Source organism: Amblyomma mixtum, chromosome 6 (genome assembly GCF_055824585.1).
Source record: "Amblyomma mixtum isolate Tamu chromosome 6, ASM5582458v1, whole genome shotgun sequence".
Lineage (NCBI taxonomy): Eukaryota > Metazoa > Arthropoda > Arachnida > Ixodida > Ixodidae > Amblyomma > Amblyomma mixtum.
Window position 1 is genome coordinate 94,102,341 of NC_143017.1, and position 16,365 is coordinate 94,118,705.

At 45.0% G+C, this 16,365-nt stretch overlaps 1 protein-coding gene across 1 annotated transcript in view; it reads left to right on the forward strand.

Moving 5' to 3' along the window:
- Positions 1-9,021, forward strand: part of LOC149339728 (CUB domain-containing protein 2-like) — a 19,664-nt gene extending 10,643 nt beyond the window's left edge. Inside the window, exons 3-4 of the mRNA XM_089550982.1 lie at positions 3,470-3,641; positions 8,825-9,021. Coding sequence (XP_089407108.1) covers positions 3,470-3,641; positions 8,825-9,021 — 369 coding nt within the window. The remainder of the gene's footprint in view (positions 1-3,469; positions 3,642-8,824) is intronic.
- The last annotated feature ends 7,344 nt before the right edge of the window (positions 9,022-16,365 follow it).

A 16,365-nucleotide genomic window follows, 5' to 3' on the forward strand; every position in this document is an offset into this window, starting at 1 on the left:
TATTGAAGTTCTGAGCTCTTTAAATATAGTCCTTAAAGCGCAATCGTGACTTTATATCCGTCATTTAGTATTACATTTTTCTTGATTTCTTAATCCTTGTGGATAAGCTGTAGTAATTCGATGCCCATAGAATTACGCTCCTGCTTTCTTCTTTTTATCTCGTATGGACGAGGATTTCGTAGGTATATTAAATAAAAGCTGGAAGATTCATTTTCTTTGTTCTAAAGCAATCCGCTGTACTCGACGCAAGCTGCAAAACTGACAGCAAATATTTTTTCTCAATTGGCCGCAAGTCTCGACGCTGAAAACTGCGAGCGCCTTAGAACCTACTTTTCTTCGTACAAGTTCGTCAATCCGAAACGCGTGTGACCCGGACCCTGAGAAGACGTGTAAGTCGGCTCTAAGTGTGCTCCATGTATTTATCTGCAGATTGATGTCATTCCCTGTGATTATCTTCTCTCTTCGTTTCTTGTTGCTTTTCTTTACAGATCAGTCTTGTAAGGACAGCACTGAGGAGTCTCCAAGTCGTAATCTCTTACTTCCGGGAAACTTCCCGGCTTGGTTCCGTATTTTTTTGCTGGTTCAGAGTGCTAGCACTTATAGTGGCCATTCTTCGTATTTAGTCGTTGTGTTTGCCTGTTAATTTGTAGGTTTTTCTGCAGCCGATTTCGTGGCAGGCTGCTCACTTGCCCAAGTATATATATATATATATATATATATATATATATATATATATATATATATATATATATATATATATATATAAAGCAGACAAGGGAATGAGGGTCTCGTTATGCATACGAGGGAAGCCAAAAGCCACAGAAACCAAAGAACACAGAGGATTTTTTTGTATATTTATTTATGTCGTGGGATAACTCGATGGAGAATATTACTGAATATTTTATCGCTTAAATATAATTGATTAGAAAACCAAAGAAAAACAACCACAAGCCGCCGGTGGGACCCGAACCCACGGCCTTAATTGCTTAACGAGGGACTCGGTTCTGGCAGCCTTGATGCCATAGGAAGCATAAGAGTGTTCTCACGCCGCTTCCACCCTCGCTGTACGAAGGCGTTCTACGTCCCACCAGCAGTAACTCACGACGTACTACGTCCGCCGCTTATGAACGTAGGTGGCGCTGATGAACCCTCTCAAGGTTAGGTCTCCTGTAAACATCAATACCCCCGAAAGCAGAAGATCTGATAGCCGTCGCAGCAGCTCAGCTGGTACAGCATCGGACGCGTAATTCGGAGGTCGTGGGTTCGGTTCCCGTCGGCGGCATGTGGGTGCTTTTTCTTCTACTTTTCTAGTCAATTATACTTTAAGCGATAAAATATTCAGTATTATTCTCCGTTGATCAACACCACGACATAAATAAATATACAAAAAATCCCCTGTGCTCCTTGGTTTCGGTAGCTATATATATATATATATATATATATATATATATATATGTATATACAGAAGCCAACAGCCGCAGAAACCAAGGGGCACAGGGGATTTTTAATTATTTTGTGGTGTTGATCAATTTAGAATATTACTGAATATGTTATCGCTTAAAGCTAATTGATTAGAAAAGCAGAAGAAAAACAACCACGTGCCGCCGGTGGGATACGAACCCACGACCTCCGAATTACGCGTCCGGTGCTCTAACTCTGAGCTACGGCGAAGGCTGTCAAATCATCTGCTTTCGGGGGTATTTATGTTTACAAGCAACCTAACCTTGAGAGTGTTCATCAGCGCCACCCACGTTCATAAGCGGCGGACGTAGAACGTCCTGAGTTACCGCAGGTGTGACGTAGAACGTCATCGAACGGAGAGGGTGGAAGCTGCGTGAGAACCCTCTTATACTTCCTATGGCGTCAAGGCTGCCAGATCCGAGGCCCTCGCTAAGCAATTAAGCAAACAAGGGGAGGGGAATGAGGGGCTCGTTGTAAATATGACAGAAGCCAACAGCCACACAAATCAAGGGGCACAGGGGATTTTTAATTAATTTATTTATTTTGTCGTGTTGATCAATTTAGAATATTACTGAATATGTTATCGCTTAAAGCTAATTGATTAGAAAAGCAGGAGAAAAAACAACCACATGCCGCCGGTGGGATACGAACCCACGACTTCCGAATTACGCGTCCGGTCCTTTACCGGCTGGCAATTCATATATATATATATATATATATATATATATATATATATATATATATATATATATATATATATATATATATATATATATAAGAATAGCCAACAGCCTATATATATATATATCTGTGTATGTATGTGTGTGCGCCTCGGCAGCCCAAGTTCCGCTGATGGCAGCACCTGCCATGCTAGAGCAGGGGCTCATCTTAAGTTCACCATATGTAAGTAAAACAGCGCTAGACACGCTGCAGTGTTAGTAATATGAATGCTCTCAATAATTTCTCTCTGCAGTTCTGTTCTTGCACGTGCCAGAACTGTTGTACTTCTAAACAAAAGCTTACACTTGTGACCGACAGTATGCTCTGCCAGGCGGCGTCTTTCATTGTTTTCTACAGTCCTCTCTCGTTCGCGAAGTCTTTCACTGACGCATGTTCCCGTTTGTTCGGTGTAAATGCTACCACAGGATAAAGGAATTCTACTACGTTGGTAGTGCATTCGACGTACCGTTTTTCACACTTCTTTTTACATGACTCTCCCTTCCTGGACAGGACACTGCAAGTGCTAGATAGTCTGCGGGGGGGGGGGGGGGGGCAGAGTTGAACCTACATGTCATATCTCTGACCTATGCTCTTCAAGTTGTTCGAGATTTTATGAATATATAAGCAATGACCTCCAAAGCCCTGTCTTTGAACTGACAGATTCGAAGTCTTCTTTTTGCTTTTTATCTTCTGTAGAAGACTCGCTGTGACGCTGCTGATGACTTCTTTGGGGTATCCTGCTTTCTCCATGCGGGTGATATCGGTTTCGAAGCGGCTTTTATGAAGTTATGAACAGTTGTTGAAGTGTGCAGGATGAAGGCTTAAACCTGATACATACTCCGACAAATAAAAATAATGCGGTTAAGCGCTCGTCCTTCTGTTAGATACCCTAGCAGACAATCCTAAGCAAAGGAAATGAGCAACGCACAAACAGTACGCAGTCCGCAGTTCAAAGGCATGCTAATAGTCTTTTAAATATTTGAGCATCAAAGGGACCTTATCCTACAACCATGAAGTGGATGGAGAGGAACAATGAAGAGGAATCAAGGTAGTCTTTATAAACAATATTAACACACTAAGAAACAGGAACTTCGTATACTGCACCACTGGAATTAAAGATTTGCCGACCTATTGCTATAGTCAGGCGAGACGAGTGAATCTACTTCGAGGACTAAAAATATGGACCAGAGGTTATTAGGTTTATATAATTTCATCCCGCCTTGCGGCAGCGGATACTATATGAAAGGAGAAAGAAAACAGTTTTGAGAGTCGTATAACCACGGCGCAGATCTACGACGGTGCCACTGAGGAGGATCGACTCCTGGCCACCTTCTGCGGCACCAACCACTCGGCCGGAGAGCAGCCCATCCTCAGCTCAGGTCACAACCTATTTGTCCACTTTCACTCGGACGAATCCGACACTGACACTGGCTTCCACGCCATCTACGCAGCCGTGAATGGTAAGCCCGCTAAGGAAGAAAAGATAATGTCCCATTCAACCGCGCCCCCTACTTTCCACCGCGCCGGAAAAAAACTGTAGTTTTGCGAGGGGCGCCTTTACCATAGGTGTTTAATACTTATTGACGGTCACTGTGACATCTCCAAGAACTTAAGTAAGACGGAATGTCGGCCTTGTTGGTGTGCATTCATTACGGATGCAGCAGCGCTGCGCGATAACTGTGGAAATACACAGTGATGAAAAATGTGTGGCTTAATCAAGGACAGAAAATTTGTGTAACACTCAATTTTTTTTTCTGTATGGTGATCACTCATTTACCACCACTTAGGTTCCCTTTTTCATGCCTTACTTAATGACTATTCTGAAAAACCCATAAAAATTATTATCATGAAAAATAAAATAAGAAGTCAAACTCTCGCAGAGGACGAAAGCGACCAGTTAGTTGCCCACGAGGCAGTAAGCTTAGCAGTGAAGTGAAGTGAAGTGAAGTCTTTATTTCATAGCAAAGTGTACAAAAAGAAGTCCTGGTCAATCTAAGCACATAGTGCTTGTTAGAAGACCAGGCAGCCAGTGTTGCATCCTTAAACTAGGATATAAAGCAATATACATTCATAATATTCACATAACAGGAAAAAATAATAATACAAGGTAAATACAAGTAATACAATCCTATGCGAACAAATTATAAAAACGAGAAAATACAAAAAAAACGAAAAAAAGAAACCCGTCAAGTTTCCCACTTGAAAAAAAAATCACATATTACAAGCAAGACAAAGTTGAACACCATTTTTTTTTATTCGAGAAGTCTGCCATGATGCATAAGTTGAGAAAAGGGGGAGTGGAATGTAGGTTGCAGAAAGTTAAAAGAAGGAGTGTAGACCAGTTTCGGCGAGGTACTCGCATAGGCTGCTTGTGAAGTGATTGTCCATAGTCCACTTCACATAGTCCCCGTCGCGGTTCCACCACAGGCCGACCTCCCTGAGGAGCCGTTTTCTAATAGGGGCCGTCGCTGGGCAAGTCCACAACAGGTGCCGCACATCACAAGTGTCCGGTGCAGCGCCGCAGTGACGGCACCTGTCAGTTGCTGGCAGATATTTATCACCCCACCGATAACGGACAAATGGGGTCAGGGCCGCCCCTGTCCGAATCCGGCGCACTGATACCTCCTCCTGCCGAGTAAGACTACGGGGGAGAGGGTGCGAACACGGAGGAATTAGAGCGGGTGTTCGCTGGCGCAGAGCTTGTGAATCGGATACATGGGACAGGAACGGATCTGGGGGAAGAGGGGAAGGTGGCGGGTCGTCTGATGTGTCAATGTGAGTCATAGCATCTGCTTGAATGTTATGTGGATCGTGAGCATGACCGCGAATCCAGTGTATGCGTACAGGACATGGGCATTTTGCGCAGAGTAGGTGAATTGATTGTGTAATCTGGAATGTGCGTTGAACAGCCTTAAACTGATTAAGGGCGGCGAGGGAGTCTGTATAAATATGAACTGCATTGAATGTGGGAACGAGCGGAAGGGAAGCAATGGCATTGTAAATGGCTTGAAGTTCCAATGCCAGGGGGGTACATGTATCTGCGGTGTACGTCGCACGAGAGTTGAGATGCGGATGGGAGGGACTATATACAGCAGTAACTCCCCGCTCTGCAGTATGTGATGCATCGGTGTACAATATGCACCCTTCAGGCAGATGCGCGGCTGATAGCGACGGGGAAACAGTGGGGCGATTTTCTGTGAGCTGACAATACGACCACGGAGGGAGCGTCTTTAAACGATGAAGTTGTAGAGTCTGTTTGCGAGCTCTGTTTGCCACCCGCTGCTCGATGAGTTCACTGAGAGTATTAATTTGGGCGAACTCCTGAAGCACGGGTATGGGTGTCAAACGAGGCAAAAATGTTATGGCGCGCATAGCCTCACGATTGATAGCCTCAAGGGAGTCCCACTGTCTGCGGGTGAGACGTTGAAATTGTGCCTGATATATTATCCATTTCCTTACTTCTCTCAGCATTACAGCTCGTGATTTTAAATCGTACAGTATCTCACTTAGTTCATTGAATATCTGAGGTACATAATAATTTCTGGCTTTCTTTCCATAGTTCGTACAGACTCGTGGTTTAACATATTTTTCAGTTTTTTGTAGTAATACATCTTTCTTTACTAATAGCTTAAAATTGTTAGAATAATAGTAGCGGGTCAACACAGTGCACTGGAAGTATTCCTAGTATGCGGTATTTCTCATGTGTCTCTATATGTTCCCATTCCGTTCCATAGGACATGCTATTGACAATTCTTTTAATTATTCGGTTAATATTTTGTTTCTTGTGGTCAGAACACGTATCATACAAGGTGATACCGTATGTGATAATTGTTTCGGCTAATGACTTATATACAGTTCTTCCAATGTTGACAGGGCTTTTCCCTCGAAGGTTATACATCATGGCTGCGACAGCCCTCAGCTTTCTGCAAACGTAAATGACATGGTCACTCCAGGATAGGTGCTGGTCAAAAAAAATTCCAAATACTTGACCACTGGCTCGAACTGTAATGGTTGGCAGATGCATGAATTACAATTAGAAGAATGCAAATATATGTCCCTATTTAACGAAAGCGCCTTATGACGATTTCTGAAGCACATTAATTTCGTTTTTTGTGCATTTATAAAAATTAAATTATGAGCGAACCAATCTACTATCGCTGATAAGTCCTCTTGAAAGCTTTGATATCCCGTATTATAATCCTGAATTTCCAGAGCAATTGCAGTGTCGTCTGCGTACTAGAAAATTTTTGATTTCAGCGGTAGCAGGCCGAGATCGGAAACATATATGTTGAAAAGTATTGGTCCGAGGGTGCTCCCTTGGGGCACACCAAACTTCATTATTTGAAGTTCACTGCATGTCTCTTCTAGTTTAACGCACTGAAGTCGGTCAGAAAAATAATTTACAAAAAATTGATAAAAGCGTCCTCTGAAACCTAGCTTCATTAATTTCTTCAGTAATAAGTTGTGTTCTACCGTGTCAAAAGCCTTGCTTAGGTCTAAAAATAGAGTTAAGACTACGTTATTATTTTCTATTGATACGGTTATATAGTCGGAAAATTCCTCTAGCAAAGAAGTTGTGTTTTAATTTTTGTGAACCCGTATTGCGCCATGTTATTCAGAGAATACTTTTCGCAAAAGGATTGCATTACAGAGACAATATGCTTTTCCATTATGTGTGCAATAGTGGACAATATCGCTATTGGCCTGTAATTTGTGCAGTCGTTTCTTTTACCGTTTTTGTAAACCGGCCTCATAATTGAAATTTTCAATTCTTTGGGTATTATACCTGTTTCGAACATCCCATTAAATATCTTAAGGAGGACCTGTTTGATAATCTCGAAATTCATGCACAAATCCCGAGAGCGAATTTTATCAAACCCTGGTGGTTTAATCTTTTTCATGTCCCTTATTATATTCCATAGATGAATTTCAGACATCGCTGGGAGATATGCAGAGTGCGCGCATGCGCGTTTCGGTTCATATTCATAATGTCGGTCACTTTGCGTTGGTCTCAGTTTCTCGGTCCCAGTCACAGTTCACAGTCACAGTCACAGTCGGTCGCAGTCACAGTTAATTGCATAACAGTGAAAAAGATGAAAGGAGTAAATTAGGTCTACTGCTATATGCGCATGCGTTCCCTCCATAACCAGAGAGTTTCGGCCAAACTCTGCACCTTAGGTGTATTTTTCTGTCTGTTCTTGCGTTAGCCGATGTGACAAGTACTATCAGCAACAAATGAAATGCTAACAAAAAAAAATCAGCCAAGAACAGGTAAATAAAAAGTTCTTAGCCACAGGAAGCTTACTACTAGCTGAGGACGATTTCACTTCGAAACTTTGAGGATGTTCCTTTAGAAGTGTTATTCAACCTCGCTTCTATTTGCTCTCCAGGAGCTAATATATTGGTGTTTTCTCAGTTTTCGCGTTTCATTCGTTGCATACGAGGGGGTACCCAAAATAAACCGGACTTATTTTTGTTTGAACTTATTTGTTCACATTTTCAGCACAGACCTTCAATATCCTTCAAAGTACTCTCCGCTTACGATAATACGTTTGTCGAATCTTTCATTCCATTTTTCAAAACATTTTTTAAATTCATCTTTTGTGATGCTTGACAGTCCCTCCGTCGTTTTTTTCTTCACCTCAGCAACATCAGCTAAACGCTTTCCATTCACCTGTCTTTTCATTTTACGAAACAAAGAAAGTAGCACGTGGCAAGGTCGGGTGAGTATGAGGGTTGAGGAACAGAGGTCATGCCATTTTTGGTCCGGATTTGTCGTAGAGACAGGGCTGTGTGAGCAGGGGCATTGCCATGGTGGAAAAACCAGTCACCCGTCTGCCACAAATCAGGCCGCTTCCACCGAACACTGTTGCCCAATCTTTTCAAAACATCCAAGCAGAAAGCCTGGTTAACTGTCTGACCCTGCGGAACAAATTCTGAATGGACGACTCCTCTCACTTCGAAAAAACAAATCAGCATTGTTTCGAGGTTTGGTTTCACCTGACGAGCTTTCTTGAGGCGAGATGAATTTGAAGTTTTCCATTGGCATGACTGTTGCTTTGTTCAGGATTTAATTCAGGAACACTTGAGTTGTCCCCATAGCATCGTCCTTGAACGTCTTTCTGAATATTTCAAGAGTTTCCGTTCCACTGTTTCCGAGAAAAAATCAGAATTTCACCGGCGCATGCTGTTCACGAACACAAGCCATTGCAAAAACGACATTCACACAAAACAGTCGTCCCTCTAAAACTCTGCCTAAACTAGTCTGACCTCCTTCAGCGACGGCACTCGGTTTACTGACTCTGAAATGTTCGTTCTATGCGCTCCTAGCGGCAAAACGCGGTACCACAGAAGCTGTGCCGATCCAAAAAATTAGTCCGGTTTCTTTTGGGTACCCCCTCGTATAGTACTCGCAAAAGTGTTCCATCAAAATTAATACCACTTCTGGAGGGCAGCTTCAAACTCCAGACATGAGGGCGCGCCATGCCCCGCTCTCTTTATGAAACGAGCTTGCTTCCCTGTTACTTTACAAAGCAATGCACTGGGACCGTTCGAAAAGCGTAAGCTCGTGTCAGCGCGGCGCACTTTGTTGTACTATGTGCTTCTTCACGTTCACGCCCTCTCCCCCGCCCACTCACAACAGGGATCCCGGGCTGCGGCGGTGTGCTGTCGCTCGACAAGGGCCGCTTTTCGTCGCCGGGCTACCCGAACCCGTACGAGAACGGGCTGCTCTGCGAGTGGGAGATACGCGCTCCGCTCGGGGAGCAACTACGGCTCACTTTCGAGCGGTTCCTGCTCGAGAGCCACCCCGACTGCGAGTGGGACGCACTCCAGGTATGACGGCGACGCCGACAGCGCAGCCACGCTGTTGGTTTGCTCATCTTCGCTCACGGCCGCAGTCGCACGTAGTTGCATTCTCGTCGGCTTGGCACCGGGTTTCAAGCATTGGTTTTAAACTTGATGAAAGCAACAGGGCCGGCTACAAACAGCTAGAGGTTCTCAACAACTCGCAGTAAAAGAGAGACTTCATGTAAGCAACAGGCGCGTGCATTCAGCGCCCAAGAGCGCAGGCGTTCAATTTTTGGCGCACGGGTTTAACTTGTTTTCCCCAAGTATATACAAAGAAAAATAAACTCATTTTAGGGTATTTTTATTCCAGCGAGACCCCCCCCCCCGCCGTTCTCAGTCGAGCTTCACTGTAATCCGATGACGAAGTTGGCGTGATGCGAGAACCATCCCGTGCCCTAAAATAGGTTCGAAACAAGGAGATAGCTATGATATAATATAACTAGAGAGAAGCAGATGGCTGGCGCATGACTTGAGCAGTGCCAAAACTAACGCGCGGCCTGACACCACTACCGTCCCGTGAAACAGATAAAAATTGAAGGAGTGGATGATGGGGGCCACAAGGCGCTAAGCCAGAACCTGCGCCCGACAGAAATTAGAGCTAAGAGGAGGAGAAGCGAGAGGGAAGAAACTTCCTTTTTTCAAGCTCAGTGCTCCATTGGCTTGCACCACACCACCTGCCACCTGGATCTGCAGTCGCTCCTACCGCCAACCGCCAATACCGCCAACACAAGTTCTGAAATTTCTCGTCGAGCAGGTCTTCATGAAACCACATTGTCCTTAGCGGTCATTCTGAAAACCATTAAGAGGAACGATGCTGAGCGCATCGCAACAGCTGAAGCACGTAAACTATGTAAAGGTAATGTCATTCTTTCAAGAGTGCCGACTCCACCTCTGCTGATCATCTCACTGGATGACAGCATTTGTATTTTGTGTCCATTTCACATCAACAACACTTCTGAGAGTTGGAACCACCTGCCAAGTTATGTAGCCGACATTACTGACTTCAATACTTTTAATACTACCGTATGTAATCTCTGTTTATAAATTCTGTTAACTTCCCTCACATTTTTTCTCGCTATCACTTTTTTTTTGCCGCAAAAGTGTTTTTTTTTTGCCTTGTCAATCGTTACTGTTTCTATTTTCTTCTCTCTTTTTTTGCCGCCTTACACCAGTGATTGTTGTTCTTGCTGCACCGAATGTTACCAAATGTATGTCCTCCCACTCTCCTCTGTAATACCTTCGGGCCCTAGGGGTAGATAAATAAATAAATAAACTATGCTATAACGAGCGCCCCATATTGCGTTGTAAGTTGTTTGAGAAGCGTCACGTCGGCTTGCTCGGTGCTTGCCATTGATCAACCCGCTGTGTTGCCGCCCCTTCGTTTGGCGTAATTCCTAAAGCCGGTGCAAGAAGCTAAGGCTTTCCGCGCAGCAAACAGCACATAGCATGTTCATTAGTCTGGCTGCAAAAAAAATTGGCTGTACCAATTGCGAGCCTTCAAGATCAACTCTGCTTTGATAGGTAAATGGCTGCAAATCGGCCGGCGCCCATTCACTTGTATTTTGTTCTGTTAGATGTAGTGCACCACACAATGCACAAGCGACATAGCATTGCCACACGACATGCTTCGGTTACGCTGCAACTTTTAAGAAAATTTCACAGGTTTTGCCCTGTGTTCGGAAAAGGGGTGCAAGACTGGCTGTTTTGTCCGAAATTTTGAAACGCCGTAAAGGTATCCTGACGATAACTCGATTAAAATAATTTTCTCTGTGAATATTGATTGGCTGGCTCTATCTAGCTATATTGGCGTTTCCCGGCAGCAAAAGACGCATTTATCGGACAAGAAATTGTTTTTTTTTTGTTTACTTTCCGTCACTGCAATCCAACTCATGACGCCATTAACGAATAGGACGGGTTACTGCCGTTTTCATGTGAATAGCCTCTTCAGAGAGAGAGAGAGAGAATAAACATTTATTATGCAAAAGGAGACCGGAGGATCCGCGCACAAAAAAAAAATCGGTTTCGGAGCTACATTTTACGAGTACTTCGTTTTCTCGTTTACTTTTTTGTAGTGTATAAATGCTCCGCTTCGGTGTAAGTGTGCTCTTTGTGATTAGACTGCTGGGCCCATCGATATTGGCCGGCTTCAATTTCCCCTCAATGACCCTTTAACACACCGCGCCAATCAAAGCTGACCCATCATGAGTTCCCGTACCTATCGATGTAGAGCATTCCGCTTTACACGTAGGGGCTGCCTAATTTCGGCAGGTACAACCGACGTACCGCTCCAGTTTTGAAAGGTTTTCTAGCGTGGTGCATATACCAGGTGAGATACATGATATATCGTCACTCCGTTCGCAGACGCCAACCTGATGTACAGCCAGCCAAGTGGTGTTATACATAACAACGCCTATCCCGGCTGGACCGTGATACGGGGTCCTCCGACAGTGCTGACCGTCGCGCCAGTCAACACCTCATCGACGTCGGCGCTGGCTCTCTACTTCATCCGCTTCAATGTGGGCAGACCTGTGAACAACTCGTGCCCCAACGCCTTCATGCAGATACTTTTTTATGGCTGCGGTTGGAGACATGCCTTAAAGGTGCACTGAAGAGGAATCTGAACATGTCTTTTTGCCGCGGGAACTCGACCTACACGTTCCGAGCTTTCTTAGAAACTGCGATTTATTGCCCTGTGTGGCTGATTTCCGTAATTAAATCGAATTAACGTCCGGCTCCCGCCTTTTTTTCTTTGAATTCTCCCGCGTACGGTGGGCGGAGTCGACCAACGCGTGGAGCGCCTTTCACCCAGTCCCGTGGCGGCTTGCCGCTCGGCCATCAGCGGAGTAATACGTAGTAGTCCGTAGTAGCAAATAGTCCACGCGTATTTTTATTTCTGCGGGCTTATTTTGCGGCTATATAATCTGCTAATGAAACTATTTATCCATGGAAACCTAAAAACAAAATAAAGCGAAAGCAAAGCCTCCACGGAGCTGGCTGAAAGGCACTTCACGCGTTGGTCGACTCCGCTCACCGTACGCGGAGAATTCAAAAAATAAAGGCGGGAGCCGGACATTAATTCGATTTAATTAGGGAAATCGGCCACAGAGGGCAATAAGTCGCAGTTTCTAAGAATGCTAGGAACGTATAGATCGAGTTCCCGCGGCAAAAAGACAAGTTCAGAATACTCTTCAGTGCACCTTTAAGTGCCTTTCACTGAATGCATGTGAAGAAAGTCATTGCCAAGAATACAGCAGCTGTGGCAGAGTGCAACTGTGTGCACTGCCGCTTCTGTTGGGGTGTGGAGCGTTAACCGCATACAGCGAACAGCTGTTGTATTAAGAGCTTTAACTTGAATGAAACTCTCTTCTTTGACCCTAACTTACGTTGCAGAAGAAAGCCTGAATTTCAGCATAACTGCTAACTGTGGGGAAAGTCATTACCTCTCTTTGAGCACTTTTAATGAACCTTTGTAATTTTAGAGCGCAACTCAGTGACCGAAAGAGTGAAATCCAGAGACGAGAGAAATTCATCCCGTAAGCACTCACTCGTCTTAAACGCCCTGGGTTTGGAAAAACAATTGCATCTCTAGCAATTCTCCGTCGAGAAGTGCAACAGCAACTTCCGCCCCAAGGTTTCTGTAAACTGACAGATTTTGCTATGGTCCACCAGAGAGAAGGAAGGAGACAAGAAAGTTTTGTAACACGCATGTGATGGCAGTGAGCGAAGAGCACAACACCGTGCCATTTTGGAGGAGCATAGGTCCTCATGGGTATCTTCAATAGCAGAAAGAATTAGCGGCTACATTTTCTATTGTTCTCGCCGTTAGTGGAGCCATAAGAGGGCAAATACGGGCTGGTTGGTACATGTTTTACGAATTGGAAAAACAGCGCAATCAAAGACGAGACACAAGAGAAGGACAAAACACAGCGCTGGTGTTTTGTCCTTCTCTTGTGTCTCGTCTTTGATTGCGCTGTTTTTCCAATTCGTAAAGTGGAGCCATGGTATGACAGCTTCGAAAGCACGCCATAGCCATCCTAATGTAGTTTGAGCACGTAATGAAAGGGAGCCAATATTTCCTAATTCGATAATGCCTCAGAGAGGTGACCACGATGAAAGGTACGAATGCACTCTAAGAGCCTTGTTTCTTCGCTTGGAGGCCGAAACAGCCTTTCGCTGCATTTGAACATGTCGATTTTGACATCCCAAGGGATTAAATTTCTATTGGCATAAAAACCGAAATCTCCTAGGCATTGGTTGTTTGGGATAAGCTCTCTGAACAAACTTGAAAACTACCCTCTAAAAGCCTATTCTGCTTTTTTTGTTAGCTGACTAATATTGTGACGCGTAAACATTGCTGATACGCTTCCTCTTTGAAGAGCTAAACTGTCCGTTTCAAACGCTACAGCTTTCGAGTGTTACTGCATCACATGTGGTGTTTCTGACACCTCAGCTGGTGTCGACTTGTCGATATTCATGGCGTCACGAGAACAATCCGTTGTTGTCTGGTGCACAAGCTTTCTTGATAGCTTTTTTTTTTAGTGTGTGTTTGAACCGGGCAATCAAAGTCGATTTCATAGTTACTACTGTATTCCACAACAGAGGACGTTTCTAGTGGCACAGACTACGCATGAATAATGAATAATAATCCGCGCTTCTGCTTGTTTTCATTAGGACGGCAACTAATAGTGCTGCACTTAGCGTCATATTAAGTGCGTTCTTGACCCATCGCTCCGCTTCGCCCTTCCAGGTTCGCGATGGAAACGCCACCTCTCGCCTCCTGGCTCAAATGTGTGGTAGTGTCTACCCAAGCCCTGTGTTTTCGAGCGGCAACCGACTCAGTGTCATCGTGAAACATGCGGAAGCCAGCAGTCGCCTCTCTCGCCCGTCCTCCGTTCATTTCCTCATCGTCTACTTCACCAGCCCCGAAGGAGCTATCGTGTTTTTGTCTCTAAACCACGCGACATCCCATTTGTTTACGCAGGACGTCATCCGCGTTTGCATCAATACGAAGGAATGCCACAGTTATTGAGAAACAGAATAGCGCTAAGGTTGTCCTGCCCTCCAATACCGCCCTTGCAGGCCTGCGTCCTGCGTGGTATATGTTCACTTGTACCTGCGAAATAGGGAGGAGCTCAAGAAAACCCTGTGGCAAGATTTGCTGCCTTTCCATGTTTTCCTACGGCAGTTATAAGAATAGGGTGTGATAGAGGTTACATCATGGAGATGTAACGTCTGGGCGGGCTCTGGGCGAGCTCCTGAACCACACCGGCGGACAGGCGGGGAGAGGCGTAATGGGGAGAAATGGAAAGAAGAGGAGGTCACACCAGTCATGACATACACCTTTCGAATATAAGCTCTCTTTGGCCGTCGCCATACTGTGCGACTCTGTGTATCTGGCGCAAGCACGGTGGAAGTTGTAGCGCCAGATACAGACAGTTAGCCATAAGCGAGCATTATGGTGGCACCCTTATTGGAAGGGTCTGCAGTGGGCCCGTGGGTCTGTCTAACTCACCTTCACAGGTGAGTTCGACTACCCACCTTCACCTTTACTCACCTTCGGGGCCCCGCTTGCACTCGCAACTTACCTTATGTATGCTGACCTCAGATGTCCCTGGCGGCTATTTCGACTGGGACAATTTTGATTTCACTGTGAGCAGTCATGCCAATGTCGGTGAATTAAATGTGGGTGTCCTGCCATTCCAGGGATGTGTATGACAATTAATGCCAAGGGTTCCCCCCACGCATTGATATCACGAATTTGCCGCGTGGCTTCCGTGATTCTTGTGGACTGTGCTGCCCCGACCCTGTTTTAAGGCGTATAATCGCGCAAATATGTGGCCAAAAGAAGCTTAAGATTCAGTTTTTGAAATATTTTAAAACCGCTCAAGCTTTTCATAGCGCTCTCAAAGTACAACTGCAACATCTATTGTCGCTAAGTATGTTGTCCGGTGTCTTAATACATCAATTCTTCTCACATTTAATGTATTCTTCAATTTCGACTGCCACTCCACATAACATAAATATTCTAGGTCATCAAAACAATCTCGCCTGTGTAAATACCATTTATTATAATCACACACTAAGACTGCCGGTAGCAGGTGTGCAGGACATTAAAGGAATGGGTCGCGTAATGCTGTAAAATCTGGAAAAATCATTTAATGAATGCGTAGAAACCATTAGAATGTCCCACCTTTCTTTCCCGGCTCTGAACAGTGTATCGGCCCTTAACAGCGTGACCAGAATAATGGTTCCCCCGTAAAATACTTCTGGACAGCCGCGTTTTCGGAAAGCGAGATCTTAGTTATATAATTTTTCAGCGGGCGCAATACGGATAATGCTGTCTTTAATAGAAGACACGGCGGTAAGTAATCATTCATTTGAATTTCTGGGTTTGAGTGGGAAACAATGGCTTGAGCCGCGTTGCAGTGGTTCGAGCGTCCGAAGACGAAAGAAAAAATAGGAACGCCGTGTCACGTGACAATATTCAAGCCTACAGTCATAACAGTTAGCAAAAGCTTGTCATTACTTGGCCGCTCACGACTACGCACGAGGATTCAGCGAACGTGTCAGCGGTACGGAGCTTGTGAGAAACTCGCCAGGATCAGGATTACCAGAGCAAGGTTAAGCGGCTAGAGAGAGGTTTGGCAAGGGGAAACAGATTTAACGGCTTACAATGGCAGAACGCGCGCCTACGAAGAGTTCATTTGATTTTGTTTATTTCTCTTACCGCAAGTGCTGCATCATCACGAAAGGGCTGCGAAATTTCCAACGTGGTGGACATCAGTAACTGCATGCTCCATGCCGTCATAAAGTCACGTGATGATCTTGTGGCTGTTGACGATGGTTTTATCTCCAGCCAATCAGCGTTGCCCGCGTGACGTCACGGGAACACTTTACAACTTTCTGGCTAGTTGCAGTGGGTCTGGCTTTACCCAATCTGTTTTTTTCTTATCATGTGACTACCTCCTCTGCAATCTCACTGCATTTATCTTGCAGGCTTACGCCTCAGGAGCGAAGGAACGAGACAGCTGACTCGGATCTAGTTCAGAACAGGAATGCCAGCCGTGGGCCACAGCCAGGCGCCGCCTTTATTTTCTTCCTCGTGCGGGCGCACGTTGGCGGTGCTCTACGCGCCGCCAAAAGAGGGCGCTACAATTTCATTTTTTTTCCCTGACTGCCCACCTTTACATGTACTAACTGCCTTATTCAAATCTAGTCAATGTGTACGGCTCCTCGCTTCGCTATGATGGGCCACGTGGAGCCAGGAGTCCCAAGACGTGACACATCTATCGCGGCCATGGCGCACATAAAAAGAGAAGGCCGCCGAATGTTTTA